The sequence below is a fragment of the Megalopta genalis genome, chromosome 9, assembly GCF_051020955.1.
Source record: "Megalopta genalis isolate 19385.01 chromosome 9, iyMegGena1_principal, whole genome shotgun sequence".
Taxonomy (NCBI): Eukaryota; Metazoa; Arthropoda; class Insecta; order Hymenoptera; family Halictidae; genus Megalopta; species Megalopta genalis.
The window spans coordinates 15,850,993-15,875,830 of record NC_135021.1 but is presented as its reverse complement, the minus strand read 5'-3'; the positions used below and the strand labels follow the sequence as shown (position 1 = coordinate 15,875,830).

At 39.6% G+C, this 24,838-nt stretch overlaps 1 protein-coding gene and 1 long non-coding RNA gene across 4 annotated transcripts in view; both read left to right on the top strand.

Annotated features, from left to right (window-relative positions):
• The first annotated feature begins 73 nt into the window (after positions 1–73).
• Positions 74–2,472, top strand: LOC143259991 (uncharacterized). Its single transcript, XR_013034057.1, has 2 exons — positions 74–1,865; positions 2,189–2,472. It is a non-coding gene; the product is annotated as an uncharacterized LOC143259991 (long non-coding RNA).
• Positions 2,473–4,072: 1,600 nt separating this feature from the next.
• The window catches only part of LOC117217344 (otoferlin), a 37,157-nt gene continuing 16,391 nt past the window's right edge, over positions 4,073–24,838 (top strand). For 2 of the 3 annotated variants that reach the window (XM_076524392.1, XM_033464881.2), the window contains exons 1-12: positions 4,077–4,746; positions 9,352–9,410; positions 11,931–12,119; positions 13,258–13,529; positions 13,624–13,954; positions 14,198–14,374; positions 15,338–15,400; positions 17,096–17,180; positions 21,702–22,045; positions 22,671–22,981; positions 23,809–24,052; positions 24,117–24,353. In XM_076524392.1, the coding sequence (XP_076380507.1) occupies positions 4,668–4,746; positions 9,352–9,410; positions 11,931–12,119; positions 13,258–13,529; positions 13,624–13,954; positions 14,198–14,374; positions 15,338–15,400; positions 17,096–17,180; positions 21,702–22,045; positions 22,671–22,981; positions 23,809–24,052; positions 24,117–24,353 (2,391 nt within the window). In that variant the 5' untranslated portion in view covers positions 4,077–4,667. Of the gene's footprint in view, positions 4,747–9,351; positions 9,411–11,930; positions 12,120–13,257; positions 13,530–13,623; positions 13,955–14,197; positions 14,375–15,337; positions 15,401–17,095; positions 17,181–21,701; positions 22,046–22,670; positions 22,982–23,808; positions 24,053–24,116; positions 24,354–24,838 lie in introns of all 3 variants that reach the window. The other variant, XR_013034054.1, reaches the window with a different exon arrangement.

Sequence of the window (24,838 nt, the reverse complement as noted above, 5' to 3'; positions counted from 1 at the left end):
ATATAATATATATATAATAATATAATATATATATAATAGTATATATATATATATATATATACTATTTATTATATTATTTATACTATTTTAATAATACTATTTTAATTAATACTATTAATTACATATACTATTATAAAAATCTATTATATTACCCATGCTTCGACTTCACCAAAATCGGTACTCGATTTTGTGCGAAATAAGCGTTTGCGAATACGATATTCCGCGTGTTAATCCGTCGACAAATTTTGCGTTTAACGTTCTCGCTCTGCTGTCCTTCTTCTAGTACATCTCCTCGTATTACATAAGACTAGGCATGGCCGAGTCATTTCGGCCGCGGGCCATAAGCTCCACTACTACCACTCGGTGCGCATTGCTACACATGACATGTGGCAGCCCCGCGCGGAGAGCAGAAGAAATAATGTCATATCGTTTCTCGCGTCGCGCGAGTGTGCGAAGGATGTCTGAAGAGCCAAGATTGGCCCACCAACCGAGGCTCGCCTATGCCCGGGCGTAAGTTATATGTAAACATACTAACGTTACCAACATCGCGCGCCGCTCGCGTACACGTGAGATGCAACAGGACTCGGCGCTCGGCGACGATTATGTCGACAGAATCTCGAGTTCCGTATGCAATTAGATGAAAACGATTCGGTGAGATGGATAGGGGCAAGGATTGAAGAAATTCACGAGTCAGCATCCACGCAATTTAACACGAACGTGAAAGAAAAATGCTAGATTACGATACGAGGAGGCACGCCTTCTCGTTGCCTACCAAACTGCTTCTGCGCTCTGCCGCACGCTCCTTGTCCATCTCTCCCACACACAGACGTGCATAACATGGTACACACGTTCTTCATTGGTCTTCTGTCATTTGCCTCGATGCGACTCTCACCTTACCGACATGGGTATCTGCAAAGAAATAGGCAATGACGCGACGTATTATTTAATTACGTGGAAGCGATGCGAATCTCTAATTCGGGTAAAAAACATAGTACACGTCGAATTTTGCAAAAGAGCACGACTAATTGTGCGACTAATTGTGCGACTAATTGTACACATAATTGTACGTGACGAGTATTTCCGCAGCTTCGCTGACGCGATAATTTCTTCGACATCGTCGCGATCGATTAGCCCGTTAATCGTCCGGTTATACTGAATCTAATAAGATCAAAGTAATTCAGTTTTATCGAATCGAAACTGGAGAGGATGCAGTCTGTCATAGTTGTTATCCCTGTAACCATTGATCAACCGTTGGCTATACTTTGCGACAGGCAACGGCATGTCAAATACATAATTAATGTATGCGCGTCAAATACATAATTAATGCCTATGAATAGACTATAGTAGTACACGTACACGATACAGAAGAGCGAGGGAAGGAATTCGAATGCGTATTGACGTATAAATGATGCGCGATTAGAAGGTAAGGCGTTGGTGATTTCAGGAGATAGACGAGGTCGAAGTTAGAAAAGAGCAACAGTTGTTAGTTCCAAATCGTGTATTAGGGTGGCGCTGAGAAATTTCAGACCTAACTTCTACCATATTATTGATCTATCCGGAAGCCCGGAACCCCCAAAGAACCTCCTTTGAAAGAACGTCCTTTGAAAGAACCTCCTTCCAAATAACCTTTTCCCGAAGAACTTCTCGAAGAGGCGAACAAGTCGACTCCTAGTCTCCCGTAACAATTCGATTTAATTTCCTGCGCGGTTTTCGCTAATTTCGCTTCGTTGTTCTCGCGGTATACGGGATCGCTCATCCATTCTATTTTTCCGTGCGAGTCAGGGACGCGAACGCTTCGATCTTTGGTAATTTATTTATTATTCAGCCGATCGAAAGGAAGCTGGATAAATTTGGACGTTCGTCTGGTACGTATTTTCTCCATACGAACGCGCAAACAAAGTTTAACATCCAGCTCGTACAGTTTTCAGAAAATTTGTCTCATTTATTCTATTCGTAACACTCTACACTCTACGTATAAACTATAGTCGCTAGATTATTGCAGGCTAGTTTTATCCTTATCTGATCATGATGATTAATGTATGCGTATTATATTAATTTAATTATCTTAATTTAATGTCTCTTGAACATACTAAGTTCGATCTTGTTTATGCCTATAAAATGATAAACGGATTCATAACCGCCTCCGATATTCTAAGATTAATTTTGTAACTTCGCGTCTCTCCCTTAGGCACCATCATCTCCTAAGAGAGGAAACCCACTGCATCATTTATGGCATCGATATAATTGTATCGATAGAATTATCATCAGTTAATTTCTTTCTGTGATTCCCAAATCTTCCAGCGCAATTTACACCGAGCACTCTCTCACTAAATTATTAGCTCGTGTTATATTGTGTAATATAATAATATTATAATGATATTGTATAATGTATAATAATATAATAATATAATAATATTGTGTAATAATAATATTTAGTCGGTTTAATTAATAAAATAATAATGATATAGTCTATATCTATTGTCTATTCTCTATGTCTCTATGTACAATAGACTGGTGAAATAGCCGCGCGACATGTAGGTTGACAAGAAGTCGAAGATGTTGGACCGAACGACATTCGTTTGCCTCCACGCCTATCACGCGCTGTTCAACCAATTTCAGCTTTTCTTTTGCGCCTTGGCATTTCAGCGTCAGGCGAAATGACCCAGTTCTCAAGTTTTCTAGTTTTTCTCTGGTTATTTTAATTTACAAGAGAAGAAGACGGAGAAATATCCGAGTAAATTGGTTCGCTACAAGCGTCACCCTCTTACAAAACAATGTTTAAACGCGTTAGAACGTTTACAACGTACGAAAGAGCGTACTATTGTGTTCGAGGGAGTGTATGAAGTTCTTTCATGCAAGAAATGCTTCTACGGTCGAAGCGTAAAAGAATTCTTAACTCGTCGGGAAACAAGATATCGCGTTTTCTACTGAAATTACCGCGCCGAAGGGAAACGTGATATGTCGTTTAGAGCTTGGCGTTACAGTCGATGGGTATATATATTTTACATTAACAAAAGAAAACACTGGATAAAATCGATGCGTCCATTATATTGCAGTCTTTGCATATTTGGTTACTGGTTTATATACACAGGTTGCTGGTTCCTGGTTACTGATTACTGATTATTGATTACTGATTACTGATTACTGGTTACTGATTACTGATTACTGATTACTGATTACTGGTAACTGGTTGCTGGTTATTGGTTATTGGTTACTGGTCACTGGTCACTGGTTATTGATTACTGGTCATTGGTCACTGGTTATTGGTTACTAGCTAGTTGCTGGTTACTATTGCTATTTAGTTACTAGTTGCCGGTTGCTGGTTACTGGTCACTGGTCATTGGTTACTGGCTATTGGTTATTGGTTACTAGTTATTGGTTGATTACTGTTTACTAGTTACTGGTTATTGGTTGATTACTGTTTACTGGTTATTGGCTCATCACTGTTTATTGTTTACTGGTTACTGGTTATTGATTATTGGTTGATTACTGTTTACTGGTTACTGGTTATCGGTTATTGATTATTGATTATTAGTTGATTACTGTTTATTGGTTACTGGTTACTGGTTATGGGTTACTGGTTATTGATTACTGTTTACTGATTACTAATTACTGATTATTGGTTGCTGTTTGCTGGTTACTGATTACTGATTACTGATTATTGGTTACTAATTACTGTTTACTGGTTGGTGCTTGCTGGTTATTGGTTACTGATTACTGATGACTTGTTATTGGTTACTGGTTATCGATAACTTGTTATTGATTACTGGTTATCGACGACTTGTTATTGGTTACTGGTCATCGATGACTTGTTGCCGAAGGAAGGAAATCCGCGAAGGAATCGGATGCTGCTTACGTCACCGATTGCGCTGTGACAAAGCAAACGAGTACAGACTCGATGATTCTTCGGACGAGAGTGATGGAGAGGGCGAGGACGAAACGGATCGCTGCCGCGATGCGTACGGTTCGTGTACACGCGGAGAAGCGAGTAGCGCGTGCGCCGAATGTCCTGGATGCTGGCATGGGGTGGACTGGTAGGTCGGGTAGGTCGGGTAGGACGGGTAGGACGGGTGTAGGACAGTCAGGACTCGAGGGTTGTTCGAGATGCGAACGCGGGTCAGTGCGAAGCTGACTATCGTTCGGCTCGCGTACATGCTTTTTCGGTGGCCGATCGCGACAGAAACTTCTCCTTTCGGGCATCTCGGCGAGAACATTTTCTCGTGATCGAAACGCTCGCGTCTCGCTTAACGCGGACTAAACAGTCCGTAAGCTCGTCCGGGGGAATGAACTTGCTCCGGTTGTCGTTGTCGGTGTCGTTGTCGTTGCCGTTGATGCTGGTCCACCTTTCGTGATCTTTACGGGGTCGATAGACAACCGACGGATCGACGGCTGACGATGACAGAGACGCGGAACGCGGTCAGTGGTGAGACGTGTTCACTGAGGCACCTTAAATCCTTCGCCGCAAACGAACGTTAAATTGCTCGGGATCTTCGATCTGAAAACTCATCGCATTACGGATTACGGATTACGGACTACGGATTGCGGATTACGAGTTACTGATTACGGACTAAGGACTACGGATTATTGATTACGGATTACTGATTACGGATTACGAACTACGGATTACGGGTTACCGATCGTTGATTACGGATTACGAATTACGGAGCATGGCGCTTGTTGTTCTGGTAAAGAACTTTCAAGGACTGAAATGTAAAGGGGAGAAGGTAGTTAAAATTGATTTCCGAGGTAAGTGTCCTATCAATTAACGCGTATCGATAAATTCGATCCTACTGTGATAGTGCAGCAACCTTTATCTATCCGCGATTCTGTTCGAGACTTTGTAGAAAGCTTTACTCAATGTCGACGGTGATTCGAGCTTCCTTATATAATAATATAATAATATAATATTCGTGGTTATCCGCGTCTTAATTACCGTTCACACGGTATAAAATTACCCGCAGAAGTCTTCGCGCATCTGCTAACAGTCGCACATTTAAAAAAGAGACAAAGGGAAAAGAAGAGAAAAAAGTTTCGGAATTTTGTCTTATTTCATACAGATGCCGATGAACTTGTTGATTTAGAGAGAAATATTCTAAACTCTAGATTCAGTTTGCATGTTTTCCATGTACTCTAGGAAATGGTAAGATTGCATTGCAGAATCTCGCTGAATCATTGCGGAAGCTGGAATCAATTAGGCGATCGATGCGCGAGAAGATTTCCCCTCCGTTACTTGACCTACACGCACGTGTAATAGCGGAGAGAGAAGCTTCTGCCGCGAAACGCTTGATCCTCCCGAAGTCGAACTTCCGCAATTCCGCGCCGTCGCGCAAAAAAATCAAATGTCGCGTCCGACGGTGCGGAAACCCGTGTTTATTATCGTTTGTCCCACATTATCACTCTCGCGTAGTAAATTCGCGATATCGATTAAAATTAACGCGTCTATAAATAAACTGTTGCTATCTGGTATTTCTGAATGGCTATCAGGGCACGAGCTCGTGTGATATTGAACCTTTTTTTTTTACAGGATTACGCGTTGGCGTGGGTCGCGAATAAAAGTCTACCCACGCGCAAATCATTCGAACATATTTCCCATGCGGTTGAAAAGTACTCGTTAGCGGCATCATATCGGTTCGAGCATAATCGTATCGAATCGACGGGTTTCAATTTTCAATTTGGAACCGTTGGCGCGCGGCCACGGGCTGACCCCCGTTCGCGATTAAAGAAACGCGAACCCCGACGATTACTTTTTCCTCGGGAACCGCAGAAATGTACGCGACAGTTTTTATCGCGCTTATAATGTCGGCGCCGAGCCGAGTGGTTCGGTGAACCAACTTTGCGTCATCGCAATTAAAACCGCAAATGTAATCGATACCATAACGTCACAGCGACGTAAATGGAATTAGTTAGAATGCACGATTACTTTTTGTATTCTCGCCGCGTGTTCGTTTTATTCTGTATACGTGGACGAAACGTCCACGAGGCAACCGGTGGGAACGCGTCGCAGTCTGAAAACATCTTACACCTTGCAACCTATATCTTGTACCCTGCTCCTTGCACCTTATACCTTGCATCCTGCAACCTGTATCTCGTTCGTCATCGACGAGAGGGTCTATCGAGCTGATATTTTCATATTCCCGTGAAGACGAATCATGCAGTCTTAACCCTTTGCACTCGAAGCCATTCTCTGGCTGTAAATCTAAATTAACTTTCCCGACTTATAGTGTTTCCATTTTATACGACAAAGTGCATTTCATGCATATGAAATTGAGTCTTGTGACTCGTACAACAGTTAGACTTTTAACAATCTTTTTATATCGAAGCTTCGATGATATAAATATTATCTTGAACCGTGATGTAACAATTTTAGTGGTGCCTCGGAGTCACCACTCGAGTGCAAAGGGTTAAGTTACGCAGGGCGGCGGCTGCGTCGATTTTGACTCAGAGTATTTAAATCGTTTCAATCGATTACGCAATTTTCGACAATTAAATCAAATAAATTGCTGTCGCATTAGAAACAACGGAAAGGCCAATAAGTCTGCAAGAAATATCTTCAAAAATACGTTTTGAAATATTGCCAAACGAAGCTAAACATTGTTATAAACATCGTCGATGGTATAAACTCAGACTAAATTCAGACTATAAATCCACGAATATGAGTCGTAAGGATATTAACCCTTTGCACTCGAAGCCATTTTAACTGTAAATCTAAATTAACTTTTTTAATTTATAATATTTCCATTTTATATGACAAAGTGTATTTCATGCATATGAAATTGAGTCTTGTAAATCGTACAACGGTTAAACTTTTAACAATCTTTTTATATCGAAGCTTCGATGATATAAATATTATCTCGGACCGTGATGTAACAATTTTAGTGGTGCCTCAGAGTCACCACTCGAGTGCATAGAGTTAACCCTTTGCACTCGAGACTATTTTAACTCCAAAATAAAGATATTTGTTTGAATCTTATAGTATTTCCATTTGGTATGATTGTTTTTTATTTCATACATATGAAATTGAACGTGTATGCTTATATTATTTGACAATATTTATATATATAAATATACATATATATTTATACAAATAATATAATAAAACAATATATATATATATATATATATAACAATATATATATAAAACAATATATATATATATATATAAATATATATATATATATATTTATATAAATAATATAATAAAACAATATATATATATTATTTATTTATATATGTTGACTTCTATTATTTGACAATTTTTCGAATACAGACAAATTTAATAATGTAACAATTCTTTTGAAAACAGTGTAACAATTTTTAGCGTCGCCTCAGGGTCGCCACTCGAGTGCAAGGAGTTAATAGTAGAAGCGCTATAGCAATATAGCATACGCGTAGAATAGCACGGGCCGCCAATCGGGGGTTGAAACGTGAACTTATTTAATTTGAAAGCTAGAGTCTAATTTCTCCGGGCCGCGGATGTTACGAAAAATGTAAACTGTCGCGGATGAAAAAATCGTTCGCCGGATGCAACGTGCGACGCAACGGCGGAAATGTCGACAAGTTAAATAGTCACCGTCACCGTTACCGTTACCGCTGTTACCGCCGTTACCACCGCCAGTACCGCAGCCACCATCGTCGCCATTCAGTCAACGTTAATTAACGCGATCGATCGCAGACGCGCTACTTGAAATATTTAACAAACCGTAATCACCGGAATGGTGGAACCTACGGTGGGTAAAGGGTATCGATGGGTTAAATGGTCGAATGATCCAGGAGATTAGTGGTTTTCTCATGGGATCGTTCTGCTTATTTAGAGGCCAACGTAAACCGAATTGAACGGTGGAGGAAAAGAAAACAATAACAACGACGGTCTCTTAGCTAGCGATTATCGTCATCTAGCCTTCGCGAACACCGTGGCAATCCGGACTCCGAAGCAAAATCTAAGATGCGAATTTGCTATTTGGATTATATTTTTTATTTATTATTTATTATCTATTATTATTTATTAGTATTATTTATTATCTATTATTATTTATTAGTATTATTTATTATCTATTATTATTTATTAGTATTATTTATTATCTATTATTATTTATTAGTATTATTTATTATCTATTATTATTATTTATTAGTATTATTTATTATCTATTATTATTATTTATTAGTATTATTTATTATCTATTATTATCTATTACTATTATTTATTAGTATTATTTATTATCTATTATTATCTATTATTATTATTTTTTTATTTATTATTATTTATTGTTATAATTTATTATTCATTATTTGGAATTAGCTATTTGGAATCTAGGCTGGATTCCGGAAGTATAGACAGTTTACGCGTCTATATCGAAGGCAGAGATACATGTCTGAAACAATAAACTTGAAAGCTCGGTAATCTTCCCAGAGGAAATGGCATTTGCTTAACTCTAAGCTTTCGCTCCAAGCAAACACAAAACGAGCTAACGAAAGACAAGTCAACAGGAATCGTGCGAAACTAAGAAAATTTGATTTTACAGAATGATCGACAGTTTAGCGGATGTACCGGTTACGCGGTACGACGACGATGTTGTCAATTGGTTCCCACCTGTCGCTTCGTGTCAAGATACGATTGAAAAACAGAGATAGTCTAGCTACACAGTGTATATCACGTATCGAGAAAATCGAGCTATAGCAATATTATGAGAACATTTAATTTACAATGTCTAGTAAATTTATTTTAATTTATTTTAATTTATTCTAATTTATTTTAATTTATTTAGTTAATTTATATACACACACACACACACACACTCTCTCTCTCTCTCTCTCTTTCTTCCTTCTCTCTAGAGCTTACTCTATAACTAAATTATTAGTTTGCATAATATTCTGTAATCTAAAGGGTAATTAGCCGGTTTGATTAATACATAAATGAATGAATAATAAAAACAACTTTTCGGAACAATGAAAGCCGGCTTGATCTTTCCGAAAATGAAATTCTGATGAATTAAATTCGTGTTCGTAGATTCACCTTTAGCTCCGAAGTGCACATTGTACAGGCTCCGGACGTTAAGAATTCATGATAGTAGGAACGTGCTTGCTTGCCCTACTTCGTCGAACCCGTGAACTCGCGTGACACGAACAAGTTGGACGACAGGTTTCCTTGCTAAACCCCTTTCAACCTTATCCGAAAATTTCCTTGATTCACCCAATTGAGTTGCTTACAGTCCGTCAACGTGTTCCCTCGATTAAGAACAAATTCGACGATACACGATACGATACTGTAATAATAACATAATAATATATTTCGCATTTTGCATCGTTCTTTCAATTTTACCAGGGCGTAACGCGTTGATGATTATTTCATTGCAGAAGTTCCGCACTATTCGAAATGTCTCGAAGAAAACGGTGACCATATCCCAGTGGACGAAGTAAGTTCTATTACTTATACATCTTCGTATTATACCATATATACATATATATATATATATATATATAATAATACATATATAATATACCAAATACCATTTATTATTATTATTATTATTATTATTATTATATATTATATATTACATATTATTATATACATAATGTATATTACATGTATTATAATAATACATATATAATATACCAAATACCATTTATTATTATTATTATATATATATATATATATATATATATATATATATATATATATATATATGTATATATAATAATACATGGTATGTGGTATATTACCATATATATGTACAGTGTATCTACATACGTACAGCGTGTATACGCACTCGATACATATATGTATATAATATATATATAATTTCGTGCAACAAGCTCTCGCCGTGACCCAGTTCTCTCCCCGATTCAGGTGAATCCAACGAAAATAATTTCACGATTTAAAGCACTTTGCGTCGTATGACATGACCCATCGATACCGATATAACAATATCGACATCGATAATGCGCATACAGCAGAGTATCCACGCAGGTATTTTCGCGAACGATAAGTATGCGCAACGGGTAAACAGCGCAAAAAGGTCGAACAACGTTTCAGTCTGCTGACACAAAAAAACCATACACGTTCCTCCAGTTTCGCGATGTTTCTAGCTATTGTTAACTGATCGATCATTCTCTATTATATGCCGTGCACGCGGAAAGTTTCATTCTCGAACGAATACGGAAATAAATAACGATGTGCCCGAGGCGCTTATGTTAATACGGGGCAATCAAATATCGTTTAACTGCTTTTGGATGTCAACGAGAAAATTAGATCGTCGAGCAGCGCGTTTTGTTATGATTGTATGCCACGGCCAACGAAAGTGTGCGTGCACGGATAGGATCGATGGACGAACGACGAACGACGCGACGAACGACGAACAATGAACAACGAACAACGAGCGCTTAACATTATATCTCGATTAACCGGTTCACATGTATTAAATCGTACGCGTTAACGCTCGACTTGCTGGCTGGCTATTGTTTGGATTTTCGAGGAAAATTGTTGTACGGCAAATGAGAGCTCGATTATTTTCTCCTAAATAACGATGTCGGGAGAAATTGTTACGCGATATTGATCTAAATCATTCGTCGATTTACGAATGGAATTTCTGCTGCTTTCGAGGCGATCTTTAAGAAACTCTCTCGTTTGGATTCCCGGTCTTATGACACACGGAAAGGGTATTAATACCTTTCTGAAAATGTACTTTTATAAATTTTGTTATATATTTGGCAGAAATCCCTTTAACACTAAACCCACCGCGGTCAAAGCGACCGCTTTCTTATTTTGCAGTTCTGCAAAGTTTCGAAACTCTTTCGTGGAAAATCCTTGAATAAGTTACATTATTGGAGCAAGTTTTATAGGGAAAACTTTACAAAATCCAAATAAATTCGGTCTTCCCACTTTTGTGAAGCAGCGCGCGCCAGTTAGTATTACTGCTTGGTAGGTTTAGTGTTCAAATCCTAAACTTCCAGTTATATGCTTGTTATCGAAATCTTATTGTTCACTTTGAAAATATTAAATATTTCCTAAAAAGTGAATTTTTCGCGAACTTCGCTGGGTTTCTTCTGTTAGGCGTGATCTGTGACCCGCAGAGTGTTTTAAAAGGATTGTTACTTCTTTCGTAATTTGTATTTTTTTGTATATTTTCGCATTCATCTTCGTACACTTCGTATAATACCGTATGCTGATTGTGCTAATCTCTAGCTATCCGAGTACAGTAAATTCTCCCCAATTGTCCTTCAGCTTTTAAACGAAAATGGACAATTTGGGGAAGAGGAGATACGATTCTTCGAGTCTCGAGACTCATTTTTATGGTTGTTGATAATCGGCAACTATTAAAACGAGCCGCGAGGCTCGAATAATTGTTTAGTAATGTCTCCCTAATTGATGCTCAGATTCTGCACAAAAATGGACAATTTGGGAAGAGGAGATACCATTATTCGAGCCTTGCAACTCGTTTTATAGTTACCCATTTTGTCAATAATTATAAGAACGAGCTGCAAGATTCGAATATATATATAATAATAATAATATGATATATAATATATAATAATAATAATTTATAATAATATATATGATAATATAATAATATAATAATAATAATAATTTATAATAATATATATATATATAATATAATCTACTCTTCCCAAATTGTCCATTATTGGGGACAATCTGAGCGTCAATTAGGGAGACATTACTGTATCTCCTTTTCCTGATTCTTGTTTACAAGCTGAAGGACAATTGTGGAGAATTCATTGTATAAGGCCCAGATGGACGCGAGCGTTCTCTTCCGGTTAGCAATAATCGATAAGATGCAGGATACAGGATAGAGCCATTCTCACAGTTCCGCCCCTATTTTTGCTCTCTCTTTCCATAGATATCCACCGAAGTTAGAACCGAAACGGTCGGTAATTTTTCTTCGGCCGGCCGGCTGCTATCGACAATCTGATTTCAGGCGTTCACTTGGAATTTGGGCAGGCCAGTCGACGAGTCGGAAGTATTGCAGCTGACGGTGATATCGCGGGGTGTTCTCAGGAACGAGAAAGCGATTGCAAAGTATGGCCTGGTCCTTCAAACGGTGGTGCGAGAAGGCCGAATCGTGGTCACCGATTCTTTGGTAGATCTGAACAACAAACCGCTTCCGGTACGTTCTCATCATCTCCGAGGTCTTTCAAGGTCAACGGTATACCGAAAGGGAAAGAGAGCTCAACGATTTCCTTTCAAATGAATTTGAGAATCCTCTGAAAGAACGATCGTTGGATTGCGGTCTCGAGATACATTGTTGGTCGGTTACTGGGTTAGATCCAGGAACGAAATTGCTATACTCGCAGAGAAATTGATGGAAAAGCCCTCGTCGTTCTACGATCGGCGACCAAACGAAAAACTCCTCCGAAATTGAGCAACGTCGATTGCAAACTGTGTCGTAATTAATAAAGTTACTATAATTTGTTCTTTGATTTACGTTAGCTATAACCTTGAGAATCCTCTGAAATAATTGGTATATTATTTATACAAAATAATTGGTATAATTATTTCAGAGGATTCTCAAGATTATACATATCGTAATTGAAAAAAAGAACTAATTATAATAACTTTATTAATTATGACACCGTTTTGTAATCGACGTTGCTCCATTTCAGAGGAGTTTTTCGTTTGGTCGTCGATCGTAGAACGACGAGGGCTTTTTCAGATTTATATCTGTGGTGAGCCAAACATATATAGATTATACCTATCGTAATTGAAAGCATAAATTATAATAACTTTATTAATTACGACACAGTTTGTAATCGACGTTGCTCTACTTCAGAGGAATTTTTCGTTTGATCGACGTTCGTAGAACGACGAGGACTTTTCCAGATGTATATTTGCGATGAGCCAAACATATATAGATTATACCTATCGTAATTGAAAGCATACGTTATAATAACTTTATTAATTACGACACAGTTTGTAACCGACGTTGCTCCACTTCACAGGAATTTTTCGTTTGATCGCCGTTCGTAGAACGACGAGGGCTTTTTTAGATTTATATCTACGATGAGCCAAACAAATTTAGGTCATATCTATCGTAATTTAAAGAACAAGTTATAATAACTTTATTAATTACGACACAGTTTGTAATCGACGTTGCTCCGCTCCAGAGGAGTTTTTCGTTTGATCGCCGTTCGTAGAACGACGAGGTCTGTTCCAGATTTATATCCGTGATAATCCCAACATATTTAGTCGTAGTTACGCTCGCGATTCCAGGGAAATCTGGCAAATCTGTACGGTATGCGTTCCAGGCTGTAATTTGCTTCGAAATCCGATACAATCCACCGGACGGGAGCTGCAGCTCGTACGCGGTGTCCGAAGCAATGGAGGACGAGCAACAGATGCTGATCGACATCGAGCAGAACATCGCGAACCTCGAGAGGAGCTTCGAGCAAGCAAACACCAGTTCCTCGAACGGCAAACGTAGGAGCTCCTGGCAAACCCCGGAGAAGATCTTCAAGAGGGGTTTCTTACAGAAAGGCAACTCAACTTCGACGGCCGAAAAGTCATCCGACCGTAAGAGGTGTGTACCCGCCGCGTCTCCCCTCCCCCCTCCCGTCGATAATTCGGTGGATAAGGTTCTTTTTTACGAAAAACTCTGGTTCCGTGTGCGACAGGCATTCGACGCTGAGAAGCATGAGATCGTTTATGAAGCTCGGCAAACAAAGGCCGGCGGCTGCGGGATCGCGATCTTGCGACAGCGGTTCCGATACTCGCGAATTGATCGATAAAGGGGATTCGAGCTGCGCAACGTCGAACGAGCCCTCGCGGACCAACTCGATGACGTCGCTGGAATCGAACACATCCGATTACGAGAGCCGGATCAACGGAAACGAAGACGGGGACTCGGGTCCGGCGACGATAGTCAGCGCGACCGTCAACGCGAACGCGGCCTCGACCGAGTCGCAAGACGCGATCGTTAAAACGACCAAAAGATCGAAGCCGAAGGTGCGTTGGATTTTTCCGCGTCAACGAACCCTGCGATTCCCGATGGAATCGGCGCTGATATTATCGACGATTAGAGCGCGGATCTTTGTGCGAGATCGAAGTTTTCGTGCTCTCGGTTGTGAGAAACGGAAATGAAATTAATATATATTTTTCCTTTCGGTATACGATCGAAATTTCCTAACTGGTATCGATAGGTATATAAACCGCGATCGAGCCGAATTCGTCCGTATTGATCTTTTGCAGACCACCGATACCGGGCAGTCGGCGCTAAAAGCGCAGGATTATCAAGTTTGTGTGACCATCATAGAGGCGAGGCAACTCGCCGGCTTGAACATGGACCCCGTCGTTTGCGTGCAGATCGGAGACCAACGAAAATACACCAGCGTCAAGGAATCGACGAATTGTCCGTACTACAACGAAGTAAGCGCGCTGTAAAATGCTCTTCTGCCGAAACGCCGCACAGTGGGCTTAATCGAGAAATCCAGTGACATTCGGTTATAGCTTTTGAACCATCAAAGATATTGCAATGAAATTTTCACCAAAAATATTTAGAAAATGGATATCTTCAACTATAGATAATCAAATTTTTTTGCATTTGTTAAACAATAATTTTTAATTAATTTTCATTGACATTTCTTGTGAACAAAAATAGTTTAAATATAACGTTACGAAGTATTTGTAACATTACAATACTAACGTACCTGGAATTACTGGGTGGGTCCTCGTAACCAGTGTGGGTGTAATACCGACTGGAACACAGAGAGATTATCTTCGATATCCTCAACCTCAACGTAACGTAACGTTGATATCTTTGAAACGTAATAATTTACAATCTGGTTCGACTTGGTATGTAACTTTTACAGAATTATGTAGAGGAAGGTATCCTGGAAATATACCGTTTGTCCGAAACTGTGAGTCCTTGGGTGTGAAAAGATATTCCTCGTCAAATGTAAAGAATTTTTACACTTTTTGTATTTTATTAAACATTATATTTTTCATATGTAGGATACAATAATCTTAATTTAAGCTACTGCTTCCTAACGAGAAATATTGCCTCCTAATGTTAAAAAAGAAAGCAAGGGAAAAAATTAATTAGGTTCGTCAGGACATTGCGAGGGAAAGAAGCATATTTTTTGGCGTCAAATGTAGCGTTCAAAATGTTCAACTTTAAATTGTCGTATCTATTGCAATTTACGATCATTTTTATCGATGTTTCCACTTTCGAGAATAATGGACATTTAACAAGCAATAAACATCGACTGGGCATCGATATGAGAAGATTAGGTTTCCGTCAAAGAGTCACTAAAATCTTCGATCCGACCCACTGTGCGCCGTTCCAAAGCGATGTCTCGCACGCTTCACGTTTCCACTTTGATTTTTCAGTACTTCGTGTTCGATTTTCATATGCCGCCCGTGATGCTGTTCGACAAAATCATCACGCTCTCGGTACGTTCTTTTGCTATTACTCGACGCTTTGTTACTCGATCGAGCGCTTTAGCATCCGTTTGAAGGTCTTAAACGGTGACAGGAGAACGATCGCTTCGTTACGCACGTGATAGATACAACATAGCGCAGGGAATTTTTGGCCGATGTTCTGAGAAAGATCGCGACGATAGTGACCACGCCAGTAAATCGTTGTACCCGTGCTTCGCTTCATACAACGAGCGCAGTTTCACAAGAGTTTCGTTCCAGTAGTTCACGAAATTCAATAGAAATTCGTAGAAATTCCTCGATAGTTCCTCGCGCAATCTTCGCACGATCTTCGCGTACGAATATGTATGTGCCTACGTATAATACGTATGCAAATGGTACATAAGCACGGCGAGATCGATGAACGAAGAATCCTTACGGGACGGTACAATATCATCGATAACGTCGCGTATCGGTTGAACAAGTAATTCCGCTCGCCTTACTCTTGTCAGATTAGGAGATACGAGGATCGCGTAACAACGCAAAGTACACCTATAAAGTTCGTGCATACGACGCACGAACGACGATCGTACCTGCCTAAGTACCTGCCTACCTACTTACAGTTACTCCCATCAACTTTTTGCACTCGAAGCCGTTTTAACCGAAAAATTAAAATAATTTTTCTGGCTCGTAGTATTTCCATTTTATATGACAAAGTGCATTTTGTGCGTATGAAATTGAGACCTGTGGCTCGTACAACAGTTACACTGTTAACAATTTTTTTCATTTAAACTTTGATGATATTAAAATTATTTCGGAACGTCAATTTTTAACGGTGCGTCAGAGTCACCAATCGAGTGTAAATGCACAAAGTGCATTTCGTGCGTATGAAATTGAGTCCTGTGGCTCATACAACAATGACACTATTAAGAATTATTTTCATTTAAACTTTGAAAATATTAAAATTATTTCGGAACGTGATACAAGATTTTTAGCAGTGCCTCGGAGTCATCAATCGAGTGGAAATGCACAAAGTGCATTTCGTGCGTATGAAATTGAGTCCTGTGGCACATACAACAGTTACACTGTTAACAATTTTTTTCATTTAAACTTTGGTGATATTAAAATTATTTTGGAACGTGATACAAGATTTTTAGCGGTGCCTCGGGGTCGTCAATCGAGTGCACAAAGTGCATTTTGCGCGTATGAAATTGAGTCCTGTGGCACATACAACAATTACACTGTTAACAATTTTTTTCATTTAAACTTTGATGATATCAAAATTATTTCGGAACGTGATACAAGATTTTTAGCGGTGCCTCGGGGTCACCAATCGAGTGCAAAGGGTTAACGTTCGTACACCTTTCGAAAGGCGAACATTTTTAAAACTGGACTAAACGATTTGAATTGCTTTTAGACGATAGAGGGACCAGTCTACAGGAACGTAACTAGAATGTTCTCTTTTTTCCCTCAAATTTTGCTGTCGCTTGGAATGACAAATGAAAATTAGAATGAAAAGCTCTCATCGGTTTAACTTGGACAAGCAGCGGAATCCGGTGATCGCGAACGCGTTAAACATTAAAGAAAGATCGAATAGGATAATTAGAATGAACCCGGGATCGTTGTAATTATAGCGTAGCACGCAAAAAGCAAAGGAAATTATATTTACGCGTTCGACGTCAGCAGGGATAAAGAAGCGAACAATAGCGTTAACGTTCTACTGGTACGCAGGTGCAGCAATCGCGGAATCTCTTACGCGCTAATCTAACGCTGGGCAGCTTTAAATTAGACATCGCGACCGTATGGGCACAACCAGGTATTATCAATCGTCCGAAAACGACGCTAAAGACTACTTTCGATCATATGTAACCGATCCCCTCGATCGACACATTCGAACTCTCATCTCTCGTCGAGACCGAGACCGAGACTGAAAACGAGACCGAGACAAAAACTGTGATTGAGGCTGGCTAACAGATCGATTGCGAGGGATGAGCAAAATACAGTAAATTTTCTCCAATTTTCCCTCAGCTTGTAAATAAAACTGGACAATTTGGGAAGAGGTGATACGATTATTCGAACCCCGCGGCTCGTTTTTATAGTTCTTGACAAACGGCGACTATAATAACGAGCCGCGAGACTCGAATAATCGTGTCTCCTTTTTCCAAATTGTCCATTTTTTTTTATAAGCTGAGGAATAATTAGGGAGAATTTATGTACACTGTACATACATGTCCAATAAATTCTGCCTAATTTTTCTACAGTTTCTAAACAAAACTGGACGATTTGGGAAGAGGAGTTACAATTATTCGAGCCTTGCACCTCGTTGTTTTAATTGTTGACAATTGGCAACTATAAAAATGAGCCGCGAGACTCGAATAATCGTGTCTCCTTTTTCCAAATTGTCCATTTCTTTTTACAAGCTGAGGGACAATTGGGGAGAATTTATGTACACTGTACATACATGTCCAATAAATTCTGCCTAATTTTTCTACAGTTTCTAAACAAAACTGGACATTTTGGGAAGAGGAGTTACAATTATTCGAGCCTTGCACCTCGTTGCTATAATTGACAATCGGCAACTATAAAAATGAGCCGCGAGACTCGAATAATCGTGTCTCCTTCTTCCAAATTGTCCATTTTTTTTTTATAAGCTGAGGAATAATTAGGGAGAATTTATGTACACTGTACATACATGTCCAATAAATTCTGCCTAATTTTTCTACAGTTTCTAAACAAAACTGGACATTTTGGGAAGAGGAGTTACAATTATTCGAGCCTTGCACCTCGTTGTTTTAATTGTTGACAATTGGCGACTATAAAAATGAGCCGCGAGACTCGAATAATCGCATCACCACTTCCCATAATCGTCCTTTTTTGTTTATAAGCTGAAGGAAAGCTTGTTGAAACTTGTCTTAATCCTCGCAGTACCGTCGGGCGTTCACGCGCAGTCTCTGTTCGGGTCCAGGCGGACCCATGACCTTATGTGCACAAACATTTTGAACTAAAATTTTGTTGTTATCATATCATCATTAATATTATTATTATTACTATTATCTTACCGTACTTGTTTTTTACATGGTAATTATATTTCTTACATTTGTTTTTGTACTTGTTGTCGTTGCTCTAATATAAACAAATGGCAGACACCATCAAGTGTCAAAGATCAATGCAGATCTCGAGCTCTGGATCCGAAAGGCGCGGCGAGGGTTAAAAGCGATATTAAGTGGTTTTTTAATTGTTTAATTGCAACGAATGCGAACATTGCATTCCAATGTAAATGATTATGTTCTTAAAATGTTCCATAAATTTGAAACCGGTTCAACTTTTTATCAGGAATGGTACTTGTTACATTTTAATCGATAACAAGAATATGTACGCGAACGCATAAACGTGTACAGTTACCCCCAAAATTGAGCGTACACCGTTTATTACGTAATAACATTTTCAAAACTGAACTAAGTGACTTGAACTCTTTTTAGATGATAGCGGGACTAGTTTACTAGATGATGACCAAAATGGATTTTTCAAATTTTGCTATTACTTGGAACGACAAAAAAGATAAAAGACTTTTCAACTTTTTTATTTAAATTTAAAAAATGCCTCCCATAGATCTCGATAAATTATATGCGTGCTAAAAATTTTATCGATATCAGTTAACGTTGTTGTGAATTACAACAAATTAAAGATGGCAAAAATCGCAGTTTTATCACGATTTTCACCAAAAACTGGAAAAAACCTGCAGTTTTTTAAACCTTTCAATGTCTGTAGACAAATGTCTTTCGAGATCTACGAAAGACATTTTTTTCATTTTTGTTACAGGCTCGGATAAAGAAATTTATTTTTTCTATGTCGTTCCAAGTAATAACAAAATTAAAAAAAGACATTTTAGTCATCGTCGCTAGTCCCTCTATCATCTAAAAGAAAAGTTCCAGTCACTTAATTCAGTTTTGAAAAAGTTATTAAAAAGGTTATTAAAAAAGGTACGCTCAATTTCGTAACTGTATATCCCATATCTAGTATTATGTATCTATATGCGTGTCGCATTTCACGTTTCCACGTATTATATACTTTATCATTTAATCGTGCAACAAAATCGTCAATCCGAAGACGATGATTAATTTGTTTACATGTCGCGACGAAATTACAGCGAGATATATGCCTTGCATTTCTTAAAGCCTGTTCTCATTTTAGCCTGCGTTTTTCTAACTCGATAAAAGTCGTTCCGTAATTATGATCGTAAAATTATCGTCGACAAACGTGCCCGCGAACGTTCTCATCTCGTTCGGGATACCGTGTCGCCTGGAATACGATTTACGTTTTATCATCTATCATTTACGATTTACGATCTACGACGTCGAGAGGTACATATGTCCGTGGCAAGAAATGACGACGAAGCAATCGATCACGTTGAGACCCGCGCCGAATAATCGTTCGCTGTTTCCGCGTTACGCTTTTCATTATTATATCGTCCGCGTGTACCAGCAGACCACGACCTATAATCTACAACCTAACACCTACAATACGTACCATCCCACAGCAAGAGCATGTCGTCTACGATCTTTTTGTGCGCACACCGCTTGTCGTTCTCGAGTCATGCCGCTTCTGTTGCACGCAAACGGAAGACGATTTTACCTACCGTCGTCTTCCGAGAAGAAGAATTTTACCTTCCTCCTTACAGCAGCTGTTGTTCTCGCAGTAGAATCATGACATTCACGAAACGTACACGTAACGAGAGGAGTTGTCGTACTTTGGAGCATCCCGTCGGCCGCGTCGCGGCGACGCATCGCGCGCGTCGCTCCGCAAACAACTCGCGTTGCGCCGTCAAAATGGAATTCATGCATTACTCGTATCGAATGTACATAAGAGGCTTTTACCACCGCTTTCAGAGTATAGGCGCATTCAACTGTTGCGTACGTGCATACGCGGCCCCATTGAAGATCGACCAACGCGATAAGACGAGTACGCATACGTGTACTGAAAATAACAAAAATGCATTACATACGGTAGCGTATATGGGCTATTCCGCGCCAAGCGATCACTCGTTGCTGGAAGAACGCAATGTGCAAATGAAAATTCCTTATCGTAATTTATTCTAGTTATTCTATTTATACGTGGGGTGGGGGGCGGGGGGGGGGGACGCATTAGTACATAAAATATGTGTGCAAGGTTAGATTATATGATCAAATGTACGAGGTCAGGGCAGATTAACGAATTTATTCGCAAAATATCAGGATGGATTTCAGTTTTCTCCAATAACGCGATTGCAACACGACACGAACGTACTTTCTTATTTAACTGTAGTGGTAGTAATAACTGTAGTAGATACAGTGGCCCACAAAAGCGTATACCTTTTAAAACGCAATTATTTTTTCAGAACTAAACTAAGTGACTTGAATTCTTTTTAGGTGATAGCGGGTCTAGTCAACTAGACGATGACCAAAATGATTTTTTTCACATTTTGATACTGCTTGGAATGACAAAAAAAAGATAAAAAATTCTCGTTTTTGTACCATTTTAATTTGAGGCTGTAATGAAAATTTAGAAAATGCCTCTGGTAGATCTCCGTTGAGCGTACACCGTTTAAAATGCAATAACATTTTTAAAACTGGACTATTAATTACAATTTTGCTATTACTTGGAATGCCAGACAAGATAAAAGACTTCTTAACTTTTTTATTCGCGCCTATAACGGAAATTTAAAAAATGCCTAACTTATATGCATGCTAAAAATTTCATCGAAATCGATTGACGTTGTGGGTTACAACAAATTAAAGATGGCAAAAATCACAGTTCTCTCACGATTTTGCTCAAAAACTGGAGAAAAAGTTCGGAGTTTTACAGTTTTTTAAATCCTTCAATGTTTATAGCTCGACTCTGGGTTAACAGCTTTCGATCAAGCCTTCAACACGTATACGTATAAGTTACATACCATGCCAGTAAATCGTTGTACCCGTGTTTCGCTTCATATAAACGAGCGCAGTTTCACAAGCGTTTCGTTCCAGTAGTTCACGAAATTCGATAGAAATTCGCCTCTCGTCCGCTAAGGGTTGAAAATCGTGAAACTTTCGACTCACGGTTACCGAATTTACTTGGCACCGGTAGCCGATGCAGATCGTAACGAGTGGAATGGAATAGCCCTTATTGCATCGGATGCTCGGATAGAGTGGATCACTGTCCTCGCACGCTCGCACATCATGCTGCATTCTACGGTGTTTCCGAACGTTTCCAAAATCTTACTCCGCTTCGATTTTTCTGGCTCTTTCTCTTCGTTGTTTATTGATCGTCGATCGCGCGTAGCCCGTATCTGACGTGTCTAACGAGAAACGTACCCCGATAGATCATCAATTTTATCACAAATGGGCGCTGCTCACGGATCCGGACGACGTGGCCGGAGGGCCGAAGGGTTACCTGAAGTGCGATGTGAGCGTGATCGGGAAAGGCGACACCGTCAAGGTCCCTCCGAAGAGCGAGAAAGACGAGGACGACATCGAGGGCAATCTGTTGCTTCCGGACGGTGTGCCGATCGAGAGGCAAAGGGCGAAGTTCATCGTGAAGGTCTACAGAGCCGACGGACTCCCGAAAATGAACAGCAGCATCATGGCGAACGTGAAGAAAGCTTTCACGGGCGAGATCAAGGATCTCGTGGATCCTTACGTGCAAGTGTCCTTCGCTGGATTAACGGTAATTTATTCGTTCACACGTCTATTTATTTATTTATTCGTTGTATGGACAAAAAGCCATTAGTGCACGGTATTGAAAGGCATTTGTTTAGTTGCGATGGAGAACAAAGTTCATGGAGAAAAGAAAGGGAACGTAATCTATCGCGAACGCCTATACAGGGTGCCCTAAAAGTGCCTCGCAATCCGGAAAAGTGGGTCCCTAAGGTCATTTGAAGTAACTTTTTCCTTAGCGAAAATGCAATCCGCAGCTTTGTTTACGAATTATTAACGAAAAACAATGACCAATGAGAGGTGAGATCAGCTGGCGCGAGACGGCCGAACCAATGAGCGGAGCTGGGCTTCGTGCGCTCGTCATCTCGGCCGCCTCGCGCCAGCCGAGCTCGCTTCTTATTGGTTGGCGATTTTCATTAATAACTCGTAAACGAAGCTTCGGATTGCATTTTCGCTAAGGAAAAAGTTGCTTCGAACGACCTCAGCAACCCCAAATTTCCATATTGCGAGAGATTTTTGGGACACCCGGGTAGAATATACAGATTTATCGCAAGAAGAAACAGCAACGCGATAATTAAAATTAACGTAATTATAAAATTATCAAAGCATCGAACGATTTGTCGCTTAATTTTTAGGGCAAGACGAGCGTCAAGAGGCACAGTTACACGCCGGTTTGGAACGAACAGATCGTTTTCACGGAAATGTTTCCGCCACTCTGCCAGAGAATTAAAATTCAACTGTGCGACAACGACCCGGTCCACGCGACCGTGATCGGAACGCATTTCGTCGATTTGAAGCAAATCAGCAACGACGGCGAACGAGGATTCCTACCCACGTTCGGCCCGGCTTTCATCCACTTTTACGGAAGCATAAGGGACTACAGTCTCATAGACGAACATTCCACCCTGAATGCCGGACTTGGAGAAGGAATTTCGTACAGAGCAAGGTCACTGTTTTCTTCTATTTCCTTCATTGCTCTTCTCGCCGTTTCGGGTAACAAAGTGATTCGGTCGGAAAAGGAGCGCTGTGTACGCACAGCCAGAGCTCGGTAATATTTATAGTGAAAATATCTGAAACAATATTTTCAATGATAGATTCTTCGCGATTCGAATAGAATAATATTTCAAAACATAAATTTCGGCGAATAAAATATTTTATTTCGTGGAATAAATATTTTATTTCGATAATGTGAAACGTAAAGTTAAATAGTTTATTTTAATAGCATAAAGCATCAAATAGAATACGTCCTATGATTCTCGACCTACAAATAAATCGTGAAGATGATTAACACAACGCAATACGTGATAATGAAGAGGAAAAGTGCTTCGTTCGTTTTAGATTACCAGAATAATTATACTTTGCACTATCATTATAAAATGATGATGGTAAAATAAAACTATTTAACTTGATGGTAATAAACTAAATGAATGAAATATTCCAAATTATAGCTCAAATATTATATTTCTCAAATAAAATACTATTTAAAATATTATTTTAAAAATCGTTTACAAGGAACGAGATATTTTCTTTTCAAAAGTACATTCATTCGAACAAACACAATATTCTATTATCAAAAATATATGCACGATTTGAAATAATATATATGAAATAAATATAATATATAGAATATAATATATATGATATAAAATATTTTATTCATAAAATATATATAAAATATAATATCCATTTACTATTTGCCACTTAAAATACTATTTTACCCAGCTCTGCGCACAGCTAATTTTTATCTAAATTTCATCGTTCCGTTGTATGCAGGTTGTTGATAGCGATCAGGACGGAGATCAGCGACAACGTCGACATGGCTCCGTCGGAGGTCGAGGTGGAACCCACCGTGCCGATCAACGAGTCCGCATACGCGAGGAACGAGGAGTTCTTTTTGTTCGCGACCATCATGGATGCCACGATGATCGACAAGAAGCTCGGCGACAAACCGATGTACTTTGAGATCTCGATAGGGAACGCGGGAAACTCCTTGGACGGTCACAACGAAAGCTCGAAGGTAAAGCTGTACGCGTACGTCGCTTCCGACGCTTTCGACGATTCAGTCACTTTTTTAATCTCAGATGTTCGAGATGGGCCCGAAGTGTGGCACGGGCGGAGATCAAGAAGAATTGCAGGAAGTGTTGAGCGGATCCTGGCAGAGCACCACGCCGCCCAGCAAACCGATGACGCACGACAAAATTTATTATTTCATACCGTACTGGGACGACAAGCCCTGCCTCCACGTTCGAAGCATTTGGCCGGACTACAGACGCAGAATGTACAATAGCAACATAATCAATAAAATCGCGGACAAGCTGGTAAGTCGAAGAAAAGTATAAAATCCTTAATAGAGTTCTTGATTCTCCAGCGTTAGTGCAGAAGTTCTATCTGAATGCTCCAATATTTCGTCTCAGATCGAAAGAACTACATGTTCAGAAACATGTCCCAAAAATGTCTCGGAATCCAGAAATTTAGGGTTCCTGGGGTCATTTGAAGAAACTTTTTCCTTAGCGGAAATGCGATCCGCGGCTCCGTATACGAGTTATTAATGAAAAACGCCAACCAATGAGAGGCGAGCTCGGCTGGCGCGAGGCGGCCGAGCCAACGAGCGCACGAAGCCCAGCTCCGCTCATTGGCTCGGCCGTCTCGCGCCAGCCGATCTCGCCTCTCATTGGTCACTGATTTTCATTAATAACTCGTAAACGAAGCCGCGGATCGCATTTTCGCTAAGGAAAAAGTTTCTTCAAATAATCTTAAGAACCCACTTTTCCGGATTACGAGACATTTTTGGGGCACTCTGTAG